General features: G+C 44.6%; 1 protein-coding gene across 6 annotated transcripts in view; it reads right to left on the bottom strand.

Annotated features, from left to right (window-relative positions):
* The window catches only part of NCBP3 (nuclear cap binding subunit 3), a 60608-nt gene extending 46804 nt beyond the window's left edge, over positions 1 to 13804 (bottom strand). For 5 of the 6 annotated variants that reach the window (XR_008375683.1, XR_008375684.1, XR_008375682.1 and 2 more), the window contains exons 1-3: positions 13439 to 13801; positions 10140 to 10205; positions 6567 to 6672 (exon numbers count right to left, since the gene is read on the bottom strand). Coding sequence is in view for 3 of the 6 variants with exons in the window: in XM_053570686.1 (XP_053426661.1) it covers positions 6567 to 6672; positions 10140 to 10205; positions 13439 to 13621 (355 nt within the window). In the remaining 3 variants the exon portion in view is untranslated. Of the gene's footprint in view, positions 1 to 6566; positions 6673 to 10139; positions 10206 to 13438 lie in introns of all 6 variants that reach the window. The other variant, XM_053570690.1, reaches the window with a different exon arrangement.
* Positions 13805 to 15442: the final 1638 nt, after the last annotated feature.

Below are 15442 nucleotides of genomic sequence, written 5' to 3'. Positions count from 1 at the left end.
TTCAGGCATGTAAAATCCAGTTTCTCATGACAACAAATGAAATGTGGGCCTGATGATAATCCAACAACGCGTATAATTAACATATCTGCGTTTCATGGCATGATATGGGAATATACCATTAAACATTTACCAAGAACTGGATATACAAGCAGAAGGCATGCACACCAAGGTGGACAGGCCACAAAGTAAGGAACAGAGCTAATACCTGAAAGGTAGTTAAGATGAAATTAACCCAACAGACTGAAAATGAAGGATTTGAAATCAATAATATGTAATTTAATAGAGATAGATTAAAAAGTAATTTTCTTTTTTTTTTTTTTTTGTAGAGACAGAGTCTCACTGTACCGCCCTCGGGTAGAGAGCCGTGGCGTCACACGGCTCACAGCAACCTCTTAACTCTTGGGCTTACGCGATTCTCTTGCCTCAGCCTCCCGAGCAGCTGGGACTACAGGCGCCCGCCACAACACCCGGCTATTTTTTGGTTGCAGTTTGGCCGGGGCTGGGTTTGAACCCGCCACCCTCGGCATATGGGGCTGGCGCCCTACTCACTGAGCCACAGGCGCCGCCCTAAAAAGTAATTTTCAAAACATGTCTCAAGTATAAGATGAGAAAGACCATTTTGATGAGCATAATTCCTGGGGAAAAGACCCAGGAAGGTTCTTTGGTTGACTAGAAGATGAGTACACCACTATGAAAAGGTTAGGACAGAGACAATGATGAGTAAGAGTCCTGCCATACTCTCCACAAACCGAACCACATCCAGAATCTACACTTCTCCTATAAAGAACATGTAGAAACTGGAAGGAGTCTAGAGAAGGAAGACTAGAAAGTCATGTCACATAAAGAAAGATTAGGAAATAAGCAGTAAGCCTGTACTTCCATTACCTGAAGGGTTATTGTGTGAGTAAAAAAACAAAAAACCCTAAGTGTTCTAACAGTAACTGTTCTAACAGTAACAGACAGAAATTACTAGAAAGCAATGCTCAACGCAAGGAAGTATCCAAAAATAAAGTTGTCTGCCTCATAAATAGTTCTCATGCCATCCCTAAGAAACATTCAGGCAGAGGCCAAAAAACCATTAGCAACTTTGCCAAAAGGCCTATACTGCTTGCTGGTCAAGAGATTGGTCTAGGTAGCCTCTCATGTCCTTTCCCCCAGTGAGGGCTCTGGCCATAAAAATAAGGAGATGGTAGCTGCTTGACACTAAGTCATTCAAAAGTAGCAAGTCTGGCCTCAGCGCCTCAGCAGCTAGGGCACCAGCCACATACACTGGAGCTGGTGGGTTTGAATCCAACCTGGGCCTACCAAACAACAATGACAACTACAACCAAAAAATAGCCAGGCATTGTGGTGGGCACCTGTAGTCCCAACCACTTGGGAGGGTGAGGCAAGAGAATCACTTAAGCCCAAGAGTTTGAGGTTGCCGTAAGCTGTGACACCACAGCACTTTACCCAGGGTGACAGCTCAAAAAAAAAAAGTAGCAAGTCTGTCTTGATACAAAATAGTCTAGCACAGCATGTTCCAAACTGTGTCCCTGAATGCTGACAGAACAGTTAACACGAGATTAATTGAGATCAGCCTTGATACTTATCTAGCTATGGGATCTTGGGCAAGTTTTTCAACCTCTTAGAACCTTAGTTTTTTCAGTGCAAAATGGAAATGATAAATATCTTCCGTACACAGGGTGTTAAAAAGGATAACTACATAGCAGAGTGACTGGCTAGAGTGAACACTTAATTAAATGGTCATCTTTTATTACTGTTGTTGTTATCAATAATAACCATAATAAACAGACACCTGGTATGGCCACAAGAGTCATGATGCTTATTCTAATTTCCCCATTCTCCCAAGATGCTGGGTTACTTAAATCTGCAGTCCCCCAACACCTCCACAGGCTGCACAACAAGAGGGTGGGCAAGCCAAACTTAAAGTTTCATCTGTATTTACAGCCTCTCCCATTGCTCACATCGCTGTGCAAGTTCTGCCTCCTGTCAGATCAGCTGCAGCATTACATTCTCATAGGAGCACAAATCCTACTGTAAATGCATGTGTAAGGGATCTCGGGTACACGCTCCTTATGATAATCTAATGCCTGACAAGCTGAGGTGGAGCTGAGGTGGTAATGCTGGTGCTGGGACTGTCTAGTTATAGGAAAACAAGCTCAGGGCTCCCACTGATTCCGCATTATAGTGAGTTGTATAATTATTTCATTATATATTATTACAATGTAACAGAGTACACAATAAATGTAATGCAATAAATGTAATGCATCCTGGGGAAACCACCCCCCTGCCCCACCGCCATCCATGGAAAAATTCTCTTCCATAAAACCAGCCCCTGGTGCCAAAAAGGTTGGGGACTTCTGACTACATGACTGCTTAGAAGATGAAGAATGCCAGATAATAACTAACAAATAGTAAAAACTAACATTTACTGGGCACCTACTATGTGCCAGGCACTACTCTAAGAACCGTCAGTTTGTTAGAGCCTCCCAACAACCCTGCAAGAATTACTGTTATTTAGCTTTCCTGAAGAGAAAACTGAGGTTCTTTTTTTTTTTTTTTGTAGAGACAGAGTCTCACTTTATGGCCCTCGGTAGAGTGCCGTGCCCTCACACAGCTCACAGCAATCTCCAACTCCTGGGCTTAAGGGATTCTCTTGCCTCAGCCTCCCGAGTAGCTGGGACTACAGGCACCCGCCACAACGCCCGGCTATTTTTTGGTTGCAGTTTGGCCGGGGCCGGGTTTGAACCCGCCACCCTCGGTATATGGGGCCAGCGCCCTACCGACTGAGCCACAGGCGCCGCCCGAAAACTGAGGTTCTTATATACTAAACAACTTATCAAAGGCCAAGAGATAAAAAGTAATAGGTCAGGATTTGAATACAATTTGGCTTCAGAACCCATGCTTACAGCCACAAAACCAATCATTTTCATTTCTGGCTATACATTAAAATTACCTGGGGAAATACAAAAACAGTAACTATCTTTAGGACCTATACAACACCGCCCTATTCCTAATTCTAATTTAAACTGAACTGGGATGGACAGCAGGGTTCATCAGAAACAATCATCTACATTCAGAAACAAAATACCATCCTAGGCAATGCTGCCACCTGGATAAAGAGGAGGTTGAAATGAGCAGCTGGCATTCCAGAGTTGCCATTTTAAGAAACATCTTTAGAACAATGAGATTGCTTTTCCAAAAAAAGAAAAAACATTTTTTTAAATTAAAACTTAACCCCCGGGCAGCACCTGTGGCTCAGTGGGCAGGCCCAAGGGTGGTGGGTTCGAACCTGGCCCTGGCCAAAACTGCAAAAAAATAAAAAAATAATAATAAATAAATAAAACTTAACCCCCAAAATGATTCTAAGATAGGTATTATATTCCTATCTTAATGTCTAATAGGTATTTTACAGATAAGGAAACTGAGACTTAAAAAGGCTCAGTAACTTGCCTATAGTCACAAAGAAACTGAGACCAAATTCCAGAAGGGTTTTAGAAACCTAAGGAGCTCCAATAGAATTAATAAAGAATTTCAAATGTGGACTCGGCACCTGTGGCTCAAGTGGCTAAGGTACCAGCCACATACACCTGAGCTGGCGGGTTCAAATCCAATCCAGGCCCGCCAAACAACAATGACGGCTGCAACCAAAAAACAGCCGGGTGTTGTGGCAGGCACCTGTGGTCCCAGCTACTTGGGAAGCAGAGGCAGGAGAAATGCTTGAGCCTAGGAGTTAGAGGTTGCTGTGAGCTGTGATGCCATAGCACTCTACCCAGGGTGACAGCTAGAGGCTCTCAAAAAAAAAAAAAAATTTCAAATGTGGGCAGCGCCTGTGGCTCAGTGAGTAGGGCACCAGCCCCATATACTGAAGGTGGCGGATTCAAACCTGGCCCCTGCCAAACTGCAACAAAAAAATAGCCAGGCATTGTGGTGGGCACCTACTACTCCAGTAGTCCCAGCCACTCCGGAGGTTGAGGCAAGAGAAATCACTTAAGCCCAGGAGTTGGAGGTTGCTGTGAGCTGTGTGACACCAGAGCACTCTACTGAGGGCGATAAAGTGAGACTCTGTCTCTAAAAGAAAAGTTCAAATAACTGAACAGATCTGCTTTACTGAGGAAGTGACACCTGAATCAAAACCTGGGACAAGGAAAGGCACATGAGCATAGTGAAAGGAATGAAATATATCAGAGGCAAACTGTCTCAAGAATATTCAAGGAACAAGAAATCAACAAGTGTGGTGAAGCCATTGTGCTTTCAAGGTAGAAATGTGACAGGACTCGAATATCTACTTGGGCCCAGACTGTGCAGTCACATGAATGCTAAACTCCACAGCTGTCACAGGCCTTCACAAGACTTTTCCTAAAACAGAAATCCACTAAAGCAGATGCCTAGAACCCCAGCCTATGAGGGAAGCAAGGTCTATTTCTGACTTGAAGTCATCAGACTTTTTCATCAGGAAAAAGTAAAGCAGCTTCCAGAGTTAGGCTCTGCATCTAAGCTACTATGCCTACTAGGACTGAGCAGGGACAAGGTTTGGACCTACAGTATCGTATCATAGAGCAATAGAGCAAAGCAGTTAAATGCAAGACTTTAGAGTCAGATAAACCTAGGTTCAAATCTCAACTCTACCTTTACTAGCTCCGTAACTCTGGTCAATTCATTAAACTTCTTTGAACCTGTTTCCTCCTTTTTAAAATAGGGATTAAAATATATGCCTTGGCTTAGCAGTCGTTACTGCGCCAGCCACATACACCAAGGCTGGCAGGTTCGAACCCTGCCCAGGCCAGCTAAACAACAACAACTGCAACAAAAAAATAGCCAGGCATTGTGACAGGCACTGGTAGTCCCAGCTATTTGGGAGGCTGAGGCAAGAGAATCGCTTATGCCCAAGAGTTTGACGTTGCTGTGAGCTGTGACGCCACAGGACTCTACTAAGGGCGACATAGTGAGACTCAGTCTCAAAAATATACAGACACACACATATGCCTCGTTAGGTTTTTCTAAGAAATAAATAAGAATATATATCTAGGGGGTGGTGCCTGTGGCTCAAAGGGGTAGGGCGCCAGCCCCATATGCTGGAGGTGGTGGGTTCAAGACCAGCCCCGGCCAAAAACTGCAAAAAATAAATAAATAAATAAATAAATAAATAAATAAAAGAATATATATCTAGGAAGGGCACAGTGGCTCACACCTGTAATCCCAGCACTTTCAGAAGCCAAAGCAAAAGGATCATGTGAGGTCAGGAGCTCCAAATTGCAGTGAACTATAATCACACCATTATATTCCAGCTCAGATGATGGAACAAGACCTCAACTCCGAAAAAAAGAAAAACTATGTAATGTACAAAATGTGGTTAGCACAGTATCTGGTGAAAAAGCAAATTCCCTTACTTGAACACAAGCACTGTGAGAAAAAGAAAAAGAAAACAAGTTCTCCCCAAAATAGCAGCTATTCTTTCATTCAAAATGTTCACCGAGCTTATTTATTTATCTATTTATCCATTTATTTATTTCTTTTTTAAGACAGGGTGCTGCCGTAGGGCTAGAGTACAGTGGCATCATCATAGCTCACTACAATGTCAAACTCCTGGGTTCTACTGATCGTCTGCCTAAGCCACCTGAGTAATGGAAACTATAAGCAAGCAGCACCACACTGGACTGATTTTTATTTTCTGTGGAAATGGGTTCTCCCTACGTTGCTCAGGCTGATCACAAACTCCTAGGCTCAAGTGATCTTTCCACCCCAGCCTCCCGAAGTGTTGGGATTAAGGTGTGAGCCACCATGTCTTGCCAATAGAAGTATTAATGACTTTCCTCCACCAATCCCAAAATCACTACCACTCCCCTAAGAGAAGGTCTCACTTTAATACTTCCACAACATTTAAAGGCAAAGAAAATTTAATACTCTATTATAAAAGCAGAAAATGAGTAAGGGTCCTTAGAAATATTAGTTTTTTTTTTATTTTCTTTTTTTTTGAGACAAAGTCTCATTTTGTCACCCTTGGTAAAGTGCTTTGGCATCATAGCTCACAGCAACCTCAAACTCTCAAGAAGATTGTTCAAGTAATCCTCTTGCCTCAACCTCCTGAATAGCTGGGACTATAGGTGTGTGCCACAATGCCCAGCTAGCTTTTCTATTTTTAGTAGAGACAGGGTCTCACTCTTGCTCAGCCTGGTCTCAAACTCCTGAGCTCAAGCAACCCTCCTGCCTCGGCCTCCCAGAATGCTAAGATCACAGGTGTGAGCCACCGCACCCAGCCAGAAACATAGGTTCTAATCTCAACTGTGCCACTTACTGGTGACTTCCTCTGGCCTCCTCAGATAAGACAATCTTTTCTTTCCAAAAACAACTCAATTTTAAGAGGTGATCTTAGAAATGGCAATTTCACAGGTACCCTTGGGAGTATTTGGATGAGGACTGGACATTCAAGGCAAGGCCAGAAGTATGAGGATGGCAGGGAAAAGTCGCTGTCTGGGGAAATGTGGAAAATTTTCCCCCAAAACACCCTGTACCTTTCTTTTTTTTTTTTTTTGACAGGAATTTATGCTTTTTACACCCTGTACCTTTCTTCATCATGTCTCGGTCCAGGGCTACATTTCTCTGGGCAAGATTTACTTCTGATCGAAAATGGAAGCGCTTGGCTCGCTGTTCTTTCTTTTCAATTGCTTCCTAGAAAGTACAGAAAAAGTCAAAGAAGTAAAACATGGAGGAGGAAAGTTAAATCACAAACAAAACATGTTGCATCAGTGACAACCCTAAAATAAATCAAAAGAAATAAACAACCATTGAATCTTGAATAAATTTTGCAGAGAACCAGACAGTCACATTCAGTGATTTAGAAGGCTTATATTAATACTCCTACAATTGGAAATCACCTCCGTCCTAACATAGCCTACTACCATGCCTGGGACGTTGTAGGTACTCAGTGAGTATCTGTTGATTGAATAGTGCTTTACAATTTATAAAGTTCGTGGACATTCTATTTATTAGCAATATGCCAACAAATTACAATTAAACAATCTCAAAATCCCAATTTTCTATGTGCAGAAACTGAGGCACAAAAAAGTAAAGAGGTTTGCCAGAAGTACTTCAGCTAATAAGGGAGCAGATCTTCTGATTCCAGTGCTATTTCCAGGAGCTCCTCCACAACCACCACTTCACATCATCTGTGGGCATGCTAATCACACCCATTGCGCTCTTCCACATTGTATCTGCCTGAACAGTCCACTCCCTAAAGCTAATTCTTGTTTAAAAATAACAATGAAGCAAAGAAACTCTTTTCTATTCTAACCTTGTGTCCATAGAATTGCCAGTTTTCCTCTTTAAGTGACAAGTAGCACTGATATATCACTGAAAAAAATAATCAGCTTTGTAAGTTTCTTTCAAGAGCTAAAATAGATCCAGGTCAGACGGTGGGTTTCTGATGGCTCCACATTAACTGAAGGTCTGACTATATAGAAAGCTTGGGGGGATTAGTAAAGCAGCAACACTTGTGTTATTTCCCAATAGTTATGCTAATTTTCTTCAATGAAGTTTTCCAAGTACAAACAATAATCTACTTTAGTAACAATTTAAATGCCAATTCTGGGACTACCACCTTTTCCTTATATACCTGTTTTATATAATGGTAAACTGTATGGAAATAAAGGACAGTCTATTTCTTTTTCAATTACAATAAGAAAATATTTTCACTTTATTCTACTTTCTTGTCTAAAAGATGGTCAGTTTTCTTCCTTTTGGCTTTAAGTTATCTGAGACACAGTGAGTCGTCACAAACTATAAAAAGATAAGCATGACATATTTACTTTTATTTTTGCTTTTGTGCATCCAATATAGCAATATATCCTATTATTCAGAACTGTAACTCAGAGTTCTGTTCCAAACTTAATTGCACACGTTAAAATCAGAAAGAATGTTTAAACTGCACACATCACTGATTAAAGCAACAAACTGTTTATATTGATAGGAAACCGATAGATTTAAATCCATGAAGTGTTACAATGAAGGGCATAATCTGGCATTAGCAATCACTAGATAAAAGCCAATACGCTTAAGTACTGAAAATAATTCAGTTGACTCAGCCTTCAAAGTTTAGACAGCCAAGCAATCAGGAAATCCCCCCCTCCCCCTTTTTATGTAGAGACAGTCCAGTTATGTTGCCCAGGGTGATCTTAATTTCTTGGGCTCAAGCAATCCTTTGATCTCAGTCTCTTGAAGTGTTGGAGTGAGCCATCATATCTGACCAGGAAACCCTATTTTTCTAAGTCTGCAACCAGTAAGGAATAAAAACATTTACTAAAGGACTACTACGTGTGAGGCACATTTCATGTTTTGTTTCATTTGAAGTAGAAGCAGGGCTGGGGGCAGTGGCTCACCCATGTGATCCTAGCACTCCAAGGAGGCTAAGCCAGGTGGATTGCTTGAGTTCAGGAATTCAAGACCAGCCTGAGCAAGAGCAAGACCCCATCTCTACTAAAACAAATAGAAAAAAACCCCAAAATAACTACCCAGGCATCATGTGGGACACCTATAGTCTCAACTATTTGGGAGGCTGAAGAGAATTACTTGAGCCCAAGATTTTGAGATTACTATGAGCTATGATGATGCCACAACACTCTACCCAAGGCAACAAAGTGAGACACTGTCTCACAAATAAAACAAAAAAAAAAAGGAGACTTTTTTTTTAAAAATGAACATAGCATTTAAGAAAGCATTCCTGGGTGGTGCTTATGGCTCAGTGGGTAGAGTGCTGGCTCCATACACCAAGGGTGGCAGGTTCGAACCTGGCCCTGGCCAAACTGCTACAAAAAAATAGCTGGGCACTGTGGCGGGCACCTGTAGTTCCAGCTACTCAGGAGGCTGAAGCAAGAAAATTGCTTAAGCCCATGAGTTAGAGGTTGCTGTGAGCTACGACACCATGGCACTCTACCAGGGGCGATAAGTAAGACTCTATCTCTAAAAAGAAAAAAACAACAAAAAAAAAATTTTCATCTTACGGGCGGCACCTGTGACTCAGGGAATAGGACACTGGTCCCATATACCAAGGATGGTGGGTTCAAACCCGGCCCCAGCCAAAACTGCAAAAAAAAAAAAAAGAAAATTAAAATTAAAAAAAAAAGAAAGAAAGCATTCCCAGGCTAGGTGAGGTGGCTCACACAGTAATCCTAGCACTCTGGGAGGCCAAGGTAGGTGAACTGTTTGAGCTCAGGAGTTTGAGACCAGTTTGAGCACAAGCGAGACCCTGTTTCTACTAAAAATTAAAAGACCAGGCACAGTGGCTAACGTCTATAATCCCAGCACTCTGGGAGGCTGAGGTGGGTGGAATGCCTGAGCTCACAGGTTCTAGATGAGCCTGAGCAAGAGAGAGACCTCATCTCTAAAAATAGCTAGGCGTTGCAGCGGGCGCCTGTAGTCCCAACTACTTGGGAGGCTGAGGCAAGAGAATTGCTTGAGCCCAAGAATTGAGGCTGCTGTGAGCTATGACACCATGGCACTCTACCATGGAAGACAAAGTGAGACTCTGTCTCAAAAAAAAAAAAAGAAGAAGAAGAAGAAAAATTAAAATTAATTAAATTAAAAACTAGCCAGGCATCATGGTAGGTTACGTATAGACCCAGCTACTTGGAAGGTTGATGCAGGAGGATTGCTTGAGCCCAAGAGTTTGAGGTTGTTGTAAGTCACAAGATACCACAGCACTCTAGCCAGGGACCCAAGGTGACAGAGTGAGACACTGTTTCAAAAAAAAAAAAAAAAGAGCAAGCATTCCCAGTACAGAACTTTTTCTTGGAAATGGTTAGGCACAAGCATGTAGGTATAATAATTTTGTAGGGACCAAGTTCATTAAGTTCCCTGTTTATCAAACTGAGTAAATAACTGTCTTGGCTGGGCATGGTGGCTCATGCTTGTAATCCTAGCACTCTAGGAGGTCGAGGTGGGTGGACAGCCTGAGCTCAGGAGCTTGAGACCAGCCTGAGCAAAAGCAAGACCCCCGTCTCTACTAAAAATATAAAAACTGAGGCAAGAGGATAGCTTGAGCCCAAGAGTTGGAGGTTGCTATGAGCCATGACGCCACAGTACTTTACCCAGGGCGACAGCTTGAGACTCTGTCCCAAAAAAATAAAAAATAACTGTCTTACTTTGGAGGTGACATCAATCCCAGTGATGAAGCTGCCAGCCTTGTTTTCATATCTTCTGCTTGTGTCCTAAAACAAAGAGGAAGGGTGAGAAATTCTGACAGCAAGTGAGGAAAAATCTAGGAGAAAAGACAGTCTGAGAACTGGTTCTTCTCGAATAGTCGTTCTTTTCAGCAACCCTCCCCAACCTCTGACAACCCCTTATTAAGAAGAAGCCCAAGGCCAGGCGTAGAGGCTCATGCCTATAATCCTAGCACTCTAGGAGGCTGAAGTGGGTGGATTGCCTGAGCTCACAGGTTTGAAACCAGCCTGAGCCAGAATGAGACCCTACCTCTAAAAACAGCCGGCGTTGGCTCGGTGCCTATATTTCAGTGAGTAGGGCGCCAGCCACATACACCGAGGCTGGCAGGTTCAAGCCCAGCCCAGATCTGCTAAACAATGACAACTGCAACCAAAAAAAAAAAAAAAGAAAAAGAAAAAAATAGCCAGGTGTTGTGGTGGGCGCCTGTAGTCCCAGCTACTCAGGAGGCTGAAGCAAGAGAATCACTTAAGCCCAAGAGTTTGAGGTTGCTGTGAGCTGTGATGCCATGACACTCTACCGAGGGCAACACAGTGAGACTCTGTCCCAAAAAAAAAAAGTAGCCAGTGTTGTGGTGGGCACCTGAGGTCCCAGCTACCTAGGAGGCTGAGGCAAGAGAATCACTTGAGCTCAGGAGTCTGAGGTTGCTGTGAACTATGATGCCATAATACTCTACTAGAGAGACAAAGTGAGACTCTGTCTCAAAAAAAAAAAAAAAAAGAAGCAGCCCATCTAGGCCAGGTGCTTTAGGAGGCCAAGGTAGTAGATCGCCTGAGCTCACAAGTTCAAGACCAGCCTGAGCTAGAGCAAGACCCCATCTCTAAAAATAGCCATATGTTGTGGCTGGCGCCTGTAGTCTCACCTACTCAGGAGGCTGAGGCAAGAGAATCACTTGAGCCCAGGAGTTTAAGGTTGCTGTAAGCTATGACACCAATGCACTCTACTGGGGGTAACAAAGTGGGACTCTGTCTCAAAAAAAAAAAAAAAAAAGCAGCAGCCTATCCCAGTGACTCCATAGTATCAATCAACCACTTGACAAGAAGTCTTTTCTAGATTAGAACCTGTCCAAAACCATAAGTAATTTCATTGACTGAAGGTATCCATGTAAAGAAAATCTAAAAGGGGCGGCGCCTATGGCTCAGTCGGTAAGGCGCCGGCCCCATATACCGAGGGTGGAGGGTTCAAACCCGACCCCGGCCAAACTGCAACCAAAAAATAGCCGGGTGTTGTGGCGGGCGCCTGTAGTCCCAGCTACTTGGGAGGCTGAGGCAAGAGAATCACTTAAGCCCAGGAGTTGGAGGTTGCTGTGAGCTGTGTGAGGCCACGGCACTCTACCAAGGGCCATAAAGTGAGACTCTGTCTCTACGAAAAAAAAAAAAAGAAAATCTAAAGGCTTTTGTGAAAAAATTTCAAAGATAAGGCCATCATTTATGTCTCCAGTGGTCCTCAACCTTCCTAATGCCATGGCCCTTTAATACAGTTCCTGTGGGTCACAACCCACAGGTTGAGAACTGCTGCTCCAACCCAAGGACTGGAGGAACTCACCATGCCAGGCTACCAGGTGGAGCACAAGCTTCCACCAAAAGGCAGAAAGTCCGAGCTCACTCAGAACTCCTGGCAAAAATACAACACCATGATGAAAACAGGATGGGATTTGGAAATCGATCAAGCACTTAAGTCTCAGCTCGGACATTCATTAATTACAGAACAATGTAATTTCTATGACCTCTCTGGGTCCGGTTTCCTCCATGGTACCTCCCCACCTTCTTTATCTCTTTTGCTTCTCTTCCATTTGTGCTACAGAACTTTGTTTCTCCAACACAATAATCTTGTTCCCATTTCAGAGCCTGTGTACTTACCATTGCCCCTGCTGGGAACATTCTCTTCCAATGTGCACATGGTTAGCCCTTTTTTGGCTTTTAGGCTTCAGCTTAAATGTCACCATCTCAGAGAACTTCACTGACCATCCTATCATTGTTTCCAGCTCTGCACATATTCCTCACCCCTGTACTCTTTATCTGTTACATTACTTTCTTCAGAGCACTTACTACTAAGTAACTAACAAAATTAGTTAGTCCTGTCCCCAAATGAAACATAAACTCCAGGAGGGAGTTTGATCTTGATCAAGCACCTAGGACTGTGCCTGGCACACAGTGGGGCATGCAATAAATACACGTTGAACTGAATAAAGAGATAATATCTACTTCACAGCTATGGTGGTATTTATTTTTTTGTTTTGTTTTTGTTTTGTTAAGGATAGTATCTCCCTATGCTGCCTATACTGGTCTCCAACTCCTAGAATGAAGAGATCCTCCTGCCTCAGCTTCTCAGAGTCCCTGGGACCACAGGCTCAGTCCAGGGCACTTGGCATATTTAAGGATATATGTAATGATTTTAATGGTAAAATGTCTTTATGTTAATTGTTATTAACAATAATCATTATTATTTGCTATCTCTAGGGATCCTACCTTTAACCTCTTTCTGTAACTTTGTTTTAAGCAAGACAGGTAAAAAGCAGCTCACGTTAGGTGAGAAATTTAGTACCTGAGAGCAGTCATGCAGACCTGAGGCCAACTCTAAGAATGAGACATACCTGTCAAATCACAAGCAAAACACTTCTCACCGTCCCCATTATGGTTTTTAAAAAGGGACCAAAGACCACTACTGGTCCTGTTATACTTCATTACAGGTCAGATGCTGGGGCCACAGGGCAGGTGCCACGCAGCAGTAGAGCTGTAGACGACCCTCGGGTCTGTTTCTGTTGCTGACAAGTCCAGCCCTCCCAAGAAAAAAGGCGAGTGCCATGTTTAACAGATACAACTCCTCTGGGGCAGGACCCACAAGGAGACCTGGATGCCAGCGCCGCCCAACAATTCCTTCGGGGCCGCTCCAGGTTCTGTTCCCGCGCTGGGCTCCTCTTTATCTCAATCTCAGCCCCTTCTCACTCCTTGCACCGGGGAGCTCTGACGGACAGGGGAGAGGGTGTCCTCAACTATCTCCAGCCACCTCTTCCTATCACCTCCAGCCCCCTCAAGACCCATTTCCGGCGCCCCGGCGTCCTTTCTCTAGCCCCGGGTCTCTCCTCAAGTTTGGAGTCCTCGCGCCCCTCGCTCCAGCTCCTCTGACTTCCCCCGGCCAGGGCTCCGGCCACCTCCCCTTCCGGCCCCCTCCGGCGCAGGGCTCTGGCTCCGCGACCTCCTCGCTCCCCGCCCCCCGCCCGTACCGGGATCAGTTCCTTCAGCGAGCGCCGCACCGGCACGATCTCCAGCTCGCCCTCCTCCACCTCCATAGGCTCCGGTTCGCCACGGTCGGAACCAGACTCTGCCTCAGGTGACAGGAGCCCCAGGGCCGGGCCCGCCGGGGCCTCCGCCTTCACCGACACCCGCAGGCCCCGTACGGCCGCCATCGCTGCTTGCCGGCCGCACCACTGAGAGCCCGCCCCGCACACTCGCCGGCTAGAGCGCCTCCGCCACTGGCCACCGAGGAGCCGCCGCCGCTACCTAGAGAGTCCCTGTCTCTGCTAGAAGGCAGGCGCTAGCGTTCCCGCCCCCTGGTGGCAGGAGGAACCCGGGCCGGCTGCGGCGGGACCTGCGAGGAGAAGGCGGGACCGACTAAGGACCGGGGCGGGGCCTGCTGGAAGAGCTACCCCTTGAGATCTAAATCTGTACTAAAAAGCTAACTTTATTGATCAATCACTATGTGCCAGACACTTCTAAACGCTTGAGCCCTTAAAATAACCTCATAAAGTAGGTTCTATTATTACTCCCATTTCACCTATGAAGAAACTGAGGCACAGAAATTAACCCAATTTATTTAAAGTACAAACCTGAATCTAAACCTAGGCAATCTGGCTCCAGAGCCCACAAAGAGCCTTGATATATTACCTGTGGGCAATCTGTAGGTTGACAACGTTACTTCCCTTGCCAACCTTTGTCTTCTTCAAGTCTCCCCAAAATTGACCCATGTTACATACACTAACATAGAGACATGAGGATAGTGACCTGCTCAAAGGCCAGAGCTTAGACCCTAGTTCCTGAATCCTGAAGGTGTCATCCTGTGTAGACCAATGAGTATAGTTTCCTGCAGATGTTTCTAAGAAGAGCCTGGTTGAGGAGAGGAAGCACCTGGGCTTCCAATGGGCACCGCTGTTGATTTTTGCTTTGAGCTCTAATTTTGCATCTTTCTCCCTTTCCAACTCAGGGCCTGTTTTCCTGTCTGAGAAGTTAGTAGGTGAGACTCTGAGGCCCTACCAGCTCTGGCCATGGGTATACAAAGAATTGTAAACCAAGGAAGAGCATGATCAGTGTCAGACACACCTGGGCATCAAGCTAGCTGGCCCTGCCACACACCCCATGTGTAGTTTTGAGTGAGATGCTTAACCTTGTGAAGCCTCAGTTCCTTCATCAGTAAAATGGAAAAATATCATCCATCTCCAAAGGAGGTTGTGGGGGTTAAATGAGATAATTATGTGTAGATACAAGTTCCAACAGAAGGGGTGCAATACATCATAGTTTTTCTTAAATTTGGGTTAAACCCCAGGGCAAACACAGACAGAGCTCTTTAGAGGAATAGTTTTGCTTGATGAATGGGACTCAAAGTAGTTACAAAATTAGGTTGAATGCATGGAATGCCTTTGTGTGTTTTTTAAAGAACATTTCAAAGAAATTTTGCACTTGGGGTGGCCAGTTATGGCTGACAGTCATAGGCCCCGCCATTCCTAGGCCTGTGGGGTAGGGGATGAGAGAGGAGGAAGCAATTCTTCCTTCACTGTGGATACCAGGAGACCAGCAGAGAAGGCTGGGCAGGCCCTGCTCCCTGTGGGGTAGGAGCCTTGCTGCTTGAGGATTCAATTCAGTGAGGACCCCACAGTGTAGTTCAGTGCAGGTTAGAGGACAACCAGCACCCTGGCGGAGCTCTAGCTAACAGATAAAGTCCAGGGCAAGCCAGGACATGAGACAAACACCAAGGATCCTAGGCGTCTGTCAGAAAAGTCCTTTGTGCCTTTTCCCTTTTAGTCGCCTAACTCACCCTCCCTCCCTTTCCTGTCCTCAGTGCAGCCAGCTGAGGTGGAGCCATGGAGAATTTAGGAGGTGTTAAAGAATAATTTTTAAAAAACTAAAAAACAGGCTCAGCACCTGTGACTCAAGCAGCTAGGGTGCCAGCCACATACACCTGAGCTGGTGGGTTCAAATCCAGCCAGGCCCACCAAATAATAATAATGGCTGCA

Source organism: Nycticebus coucang, chromosome 18 (genome assembly GCF_027406575.1).
Source record: "Nycticebus coucang isolate mNycCou1 chromosome 18, mNycCou1.pri, whole genome shotgun sequence".
Classification (NCBI taxonomy): domain Eukaryota; kingdom Metazoa; phylum Chordata; class Mammalia; order Primates; family Lorisidae; genus Nycticebus; species Nycticebus coucang.
Note: the sequence above shows the minus strand (reverse complement) of the source record. Positions and strands in the feature narration are given on the sequence as shown.